The 6,859-nt window shown below is 46.9% G+C and overlaps 1 protein-coding gene across 2 annotated transcripts in view; it reads right to left on the bottom strand.

Annotated features, from left to right (window-relative positions):
* Colgalt2 (collagen beta(1-O)galactosyltransferase 2) overlaps positions 1-3,273 on the bottom strand; it is a 97,787-nt gene extending 94,514 nt beyond the window's left edge. For both annotated transcript variants that reach the window (XM_026787635.1, XM_005363861.3), the window contains exon 1: positions 2,336-3,273. In XM_026787635.1, the coding sequence (XP_026643436.1) occupies positions 2,336-2,601 (266 nt within the window). In that variant the 5' untranslated portion in view covers positions 2,602-3,273. The remainder of the gene's footprint in view (positions 1-2,335) is intronic.
* Between the last annotated feature and the right edge of the window lie 3,586 nt (positions 3,274-6,859).

Genomic DNA, 6,859 nt, shown 5'->3' with positions numbered 1-6,859 from the left:
AAAGAAAGAAAGAAACCCTAACTGAGACACTGACCACGAAGGATAAGGACAGTGACATGGACCACAAGGGAAGAAAAGGAGAAAGAGGTGCAAAGGTCTATGTAGAATCAAAATGCCCCTCATCTAAGCAAGACACCAGTGCTCATGTGATCTGGAACACTCATGGAAGTTGGGATAGACATCGGTTGCTTGTTGGTTCCAGTTACATCACAAAATCTGTAGAACTCAGGATCTAGAAAGAATTTTTTCAGTCATTTATTCCAACTCCCTCATACTCATGAGAAATCAGTGTCTATGGATTCTATGGCATGTGGTCCAAATTGCATATCAAGCTATTGAGAAACAACTCAGAAATCCTAAATTCTAATTCATAGTCTGTAAATGTTGCTTATTCCACATTTCTATTCTTTCTACCTTTTAAAGAGCTGTGGAGTATGTAGACAAACTCACAGGTCAAATTTGTGCCTTACCTTTTGTGGTGGTCAATGTTGATGGCCAGTTGGATTAGATTTGGATCTAAAATCACTATGGGGCCGGGCGATGGTGGCGCACGCCTTTAATCCCAGCACTTGGGAGGCAGAGGCAGGCGGATCTCTGTGAGTTCGAGACCAGCCTGGTCTACAGAGCTAGTTCCAGGACAGGCTCCAAAGCCACAGAGAAACCCTGTCTCGAAAAACCAAAAAAATAAAAAAATAAAATAAAATAAAATCACTATGGGAAGACACTTCTGGCTGCGTCTATGAAGGGCATGTCTATGAAAGTAGCAAAGACCTCCCACTAAAGGCGGTACTGTTCCATGGTTGGGGGTACTGGATGGAGTAAAAAGAAGACAACAACATCCATCTCCCTGCTTTCTGACTGGATACAATGAGACTTCAGGCTCCTGCAGTCAAGCATCCCCCCCCCCATGGTGAACCACACCCTCGAAGTGTGAGTGCTCCTTTCCTTACAGGGCTTATGTCAACACACCATTTGCTAATTCTGTGACCCTAAGTGAGTCTCTGTGCTTGCTTCTTCTCTTCCTAACTTCTGGCAAATATTGTAAGGTTTTTAAAAAATTAAACTGCGCATAAAAAACCAAAACCCTATGTAGAAGATTTCTTTTGCAAACGAAGCAGGAAGAGACTCTCAATTTAAAAAGTCTTCTGGCATGGAAGTGGTTAACACACACACACACACACACACACACACACACACACACACACACACCCCGGGTGCACCAGCGTTCCCGCTTTCTTTGCACACAACACGCTCTTCTCCGTGGAAGCAGTCACGTATGGCAGGGTGTGTGGCGAAGCGGTGTGCCCACAGTGCTGTACTGTGCCGCGTGTTTGTTTTCGCACTGGATGGAGTATCTCTCCTACCAGGTACTTCGAGCCTGCCAATTCCTTCTTCCTCTCTCTGCCCATCTCTGCTTTAAGATGCTGCTTGTCTGGGGACAGCTCCCTTCGAAACCACTCCAGAGTGACCTGAGCTGTTACTCTCAGGGATGCGAGCAAGGTTTGTCTGCCAATCTGATGGCTAGTCTTCCCTGGCAAGCTTTTACTTCCGTAGACCATCTAGAGCTCCTCCTGCCAACTCTACACTAACACTTGGATTTAAAGGTGTGGAACCCGGACTGAGGTCTAGAGGAGGAAGGGGACAGACTTCCACTGATTGCCGGTCCTAATCAACAACAAACACAAAAGGGACCAAGCTGACAAAACTTGGCTCTTTATCCTCCCCAAAGCGACTCCATCGCACCCCAGCAAAAACCCCAGAGAACCTCACAGAAGTTTGCATCTGCAGCGGGAATGTGTCCCAGGAGGCTGAACAGGCAGGAACCTTCTGGAGCTCCCAAGGAAGACCGGCCCACAGTGTGATGTGATTGGAAAGACTCCAAACAAAGCGACGTACTCTCCATCCCTGGGTTCAGAAAGCCCAGGGAAAGGCCAGGAGCCAAGCTAAGCAGGGAGCAGGAGCCTGGCACCTGCAAGTCCTGGCGCCTCATTCTCCACCTCTCCAGCCTCTACGGACCCCTTTGCTAGCCCAAGTTAAGTTATGTATACGCATCTGGAGGCAACAGACACTCTCTCTCCTTTCCCTTCATGGCTTGGGGATAGAGAAGAAACCTCGAGAAATGAACGGCGGAGGGGGGGGGGGTTGAAAGTCTTCATTCTTTATGGTGGGGGGCCGGGGTGAGGGAAGTTAAGACCACCGGATTCTCGCTCATATGTTCCCACATCTCCCTCCCGGTCCCACCACCCGCGCAGCGCAGAACCCCTGCGGACAGCGAGGATGTACGCGCGCCAAGCTGTCCTCCCTCCGCGGAAGCCCGGGACCCCAACTCGCTCACCAGATGGCCATCCTGCTCTTGGGGTAGTCCAGCCGCTCCAGGCAGCCGAGGAAGTGAGGCAGTGTGTGCGCGGCATTGCGGGCGAGGATAGCCACGAGCACCGTAGGGCTCTGCAGGGGCGACTCGGGGAACGCCACTGGTTCCTCTCCGTCCTCATCTGAGTCCGGCTCGGCAGCGAAGCGCGCCCGACAGCCGAGACGGAGCAGGGCGGAGGACAGCAGCAGCAGCAGTAGCGCGTAGGAGACTGTGGCGCGGGGCGCAGCCATGTTCCGCGCTGGCTGGAGACGGCGATGCTGCCGGGGGCGCCGGGGATGCGGCTGCCCCTGGACGGCGGGAGCGCGCACGGGCACCAACTTCTGCTGCTCCCGGGACCCGCCGCCGTCCAGTCCCGGCCCGAATCCTCTGCACGCCGACTCCCCGCTGTCCACGCTCGCCCCGCGCTCCGCTCCGCGGACCGACAGGTCGTCGCTGTGAGGCTGTTCGTCCCGAGTTCCACGGAAAGTTCCCCTAGCCGGAGCTGCGCTGGTACAGCTGAGGTCTGTGGCTTCCTCCAGAGCTGTGAGGTGTGGCCCTGTCTGCCAATGGGCGTGTGTGTGTGTGTGTGTGTGTGTGTGTGTGTGTGTACATAACGGTACAACCCCCAAGAAAATTTATTCTGCTTTAGCAAACCGCAGTCTGAAGTCCTTCATAATGACGCGATGGATCCAGGGTTTCATAAAGCACCTATTGACAGATGAGAATTCTGAAATGGGAGGTCTCCCCAGCCACCCAGGACTGTGGGGAACAATGTTATAACTTCCACAGAGGCAAAACGCTTGTTCAGAACACCACTTCTCCTGAAATTCATTCTTGATGGAATAAACACCCTAACACCGCATTTGAATACTTGGAGAATTTTAGACCTCAAATCAGAACCCTGAACATATAAGGAACACTAATCCGGGGGCCCTTTTCTTTCTTTAAAAAAACAAAAAAGTTTCAGTAAGAGCTCTTAACAGCTGGTCCATCTCTCCAGCCCCAGGATCCCGGGACTTCCTAAGTGAGGAGGTGTGGAAGAAAAGATTCACATGTCCCTTCCCGATAATGACCCAAAATGACAAGAATACCCACAAGTCAAGGGGACGAGAGAATAAAGGGCAGAAGAAAGGGTGGAGGTAGAACACTATCAGCGGTCCGAACAAAACCACTCTTTTTTTTTTTTTTTTTTTTGGTTTTTCGAAACAGGATTTCTCTGTAGCTTTGGTGCCTGTCCCGGAACTAGCTCTTGTAGACCAGGCTGGCCTCAAACTCCCAGAGATGGCTCACACCTTTAATCCCAGCACTTGGGAGGCAGAGGTAGGTGGATCTCAGTGAGTTCAAGGCCAGCCTGGTCTACAGAGTGAGTTCCAGGTCAGCCAGGACTGTTACATAGAGAAACCCCATCTCGAAAACAAACAAACAAAAACAAAAAAAAATCTTATAATAGTCATAGGTAGACATGGTGACTAGGCTTTTCATTCCAACACTAAAGAAGTAGGAGTCTTAGCTGTACAGCACAAACGAGTCTAACCTACGCTGTGTAAGATCCTGCTTATGAAACAACATCGATAATAACCTGTCTCTTAGTTGAACTTGACCCTCTGTTGGCCAAGCTCTGTAAAAGAGGAGTCAACACTGCCTTCGTCGGCTTCTTCATCTCCCTTTGCTCCTGTCAGAGGGAAGTGTGACTTTGGCCAACCCTCTCCTGTTTACAGTGAATGCACAGCTGACAGACCAACAGGAGATCCACCGGAGGTGTGTATGTCCACGTCCACGTTCACATGGAGAAACCTGGTCAGCAGAGCTGCGGGAACACTTGTCTTTTGGAAAAGTCCCTGTCAAATCTGTAAAAACCTTGTGAAGCTGTTATTTCTCCCTTCAAAATGGGATTCATTCCCAAAATACCTCAGCAGAGTGACTTCCTCCTCCTGCAGGGACAATGGAGGCATTAGAGCGATAGCATTCACTCTTTGTTCCAATAGTCAAATATACTTAAAGTCAGTCTCCCATAATTACCTCTGCTAACAGACCATGTAGGAATTTCAAAAAGATAGGCAGACCTTACCACGCAAACAAGTCTGGGTGTGGGTGCAGTCCAGGTTCAGGGTTAGTAACTTTATCTAATGGTTTGGAATGTCAGGTATTTCCCCTTGGATGCTGGCCCGTCCTGGGTGGTGTCACCTCCTTCCTGGAGTACCTGCAGTTGCTTTGTCAGGTTCTATGTGTCCCTTTTGGTGATTCGAAAATGCATGAGTTCCTTGCTCGTGCTCTCTCTCCTTCTGCTCCTGATTTAGACCTTGAGGTTTCTGTCCGGTGCTCCAATGTGGGTCTCTGTCTGTCTCTTTTCAACCCCTGATGAAGGTTAATATTCAGGAGGACGGACAGGACAGGGCAGGGACCCTGATTGCTCTACGGGCTGACGAGGGAGGAGGACTTGATTGGGGGAGGGGGAGGGAAATAGGAGGAGGTGGCACAGAAATCTTTCATTAAATAAATAAATAAATAAATAAATAAATAAATAAATAAATAAAATGCATGTGCTATCGTTTTTCCTGTGGAATTTTTTTAACCATGTCTCTAAAAACTAAACACCTAGCCTGTCGGTGGTAACACACGCCTTTAATCCTAGCACTCAGGAAGCAAAAGCAGGCAGATCTCTGTGAGTTCAAGGCCAATCTGGTCTACAAGAGCTAGCCCAAGCTACAGAGAAACCCTGAATCAAAAAACCAAAAAAATAAAAAACCTGATGGAAAGGGCCCCCTTTTCTTCTCTCTGCTTCTTCTTAGACAGAAAAGGTGAGGTGATATATGATTCCCCTTTGTGTACTGTGAATATGTTCTATTACCATTGGCCAATAAAGAAGATGCTTTGGGCCTATGGCAGCACAGAATAGAATAAGGTATGAATTCCAAACAGAGATAGAGAAAAAAAGAAGGCTGAGTCAGAGAGATGCCATATAACTGTTGAATGAGAAAGATCCCCTCCCTGAAACCTTACCAGTAAACCATGAGCCTCATGGTAAAATATAAAATATTAGGAATGGGTTAATTTAAGATGTAAGAGTTAGTTAATAAGAAGCTTAAGCTATAGGCCAAGCGATGTTTTAATTGATACAGTTTCTGTATGATTATTTCAGGTCTGGGCAGCTGAGAAAGAACAAGCAGTCTCCTACTATACCCTAAGCTTGTACCCATATCATAATGCAAAATACATTTAGTCTAATTTCAAAAGTACCCATAGTCTTTCACAGTCTCAACACTGTTTAAAAGTTTGGAGTTCAAAATTTCTACAGAGGTTCAAAGCAATCTCTTAACTGTAACACCCTGTAAAATCAAAATAAAAAAGGAGGCCACATACTTCCAACACACAGTGGCACAGAATATGTATTACCATCCCCAAAGGGAGAAAAGGAAGCATATTAAGGAAATATTGGATAAGAGCAAGACCTAAAACCAACAGGGCAAACTCCAAATTTTGCATCTCCAAGTCTGATCTCCAATTCCTTCCAGCTTTGTTGAGAGTTTATCACACTTCTCTCACCCACTCTGCAGCTCTCCTTGGTATCCTACGATCTCCAGTATCTTGGGGTTTCAGATCAGAAGTGACATCCCTGAGATTCTCCTGGTGTCCGCAGCTTTCATTAGCATCGAGGAAGATTTCACATCCCTTTTCTTGTATGCTTGACTTTAAAACCAGAGGCAAGTGGCCAAAGCTGCCAAGTTCTGCTGCTTATTGGGGATGGAGCTTGCCCCCTTATAAAAGTATATTTGCATCAGCTTTCTGTTGTTGATGGTTTCCTTTACTGCTTAAACTTTTTTAAAATTCCTTTTCACAAGTTGAAAGCTTAGCTGGGTAGGGTTTTGTCCTGGGGTCATTACTCCCTTTATTCCATTTAGCATCAGGTTTTTCTTTAACTTTATCTCCTTGAGCACTGGAATTTCTGTCTTCTATATTACACTTTTGTTCTCCATTCTCCTCAAACTGTATATTTTATACTTTTCCTTGCTCTGCTTGCTCCCTTTCATTACAGATTTGCACAAGAGACTACTAATAACCAAGGACAAAGTCAGTACTAGGCTGTGCTGAGATCTCTGCCAATACCATTAATCAAAACTCTTCAATTTGGCCTCAGAAAGATTTTTAGGACAAGGGCAAAAAGCAGCCACATTCTTTAGCAAAATATTGTAAGAATGGTCTCTAGACTATTTACTAATATTTTTCCCCTTTGAAATTTCTTGAGCCAGGTCATCATAAGTTATATTGCTCTCAGCATCTTCCACTCTCCTACTAGGATGACCCAGTAATCCCTGCTTAAAGTGTTCAACTGTTTCTAGTCCAAAGTCTCAAAGTATTCCTTTAACAAACAGCATGGCCGAACCAATCACAGAAATACCCCACTCCTCCTAGACCCATATCTATCACCATGCACAAAACTCAAGTCCAAATGGATTAAAGACCTCACTATCAGTCAGAACACATTGAACCTAATAGAAGAGAAAGTGGGAA

The sequence above is a fragment of the Microtus ochrogaster genome, assembly GCF_000317375.1.
Source record: "Microtus ochrogaster isolate Prairie Vole_2 chromosome 6 unlocalized genomic scaffold, MicOch1.0 chr6_random_2, whole genome shotgun sequence".
Classification (NCBI taxonomy): Eukaryota; Metazoa; Chordata; class Mammalia; order Rodentia; family Cricetidae; genus Microtus; species Microtus ochrogaster.
This window is presented reverse-complemented; position numbering and strand designations above follow the sequence as displayed.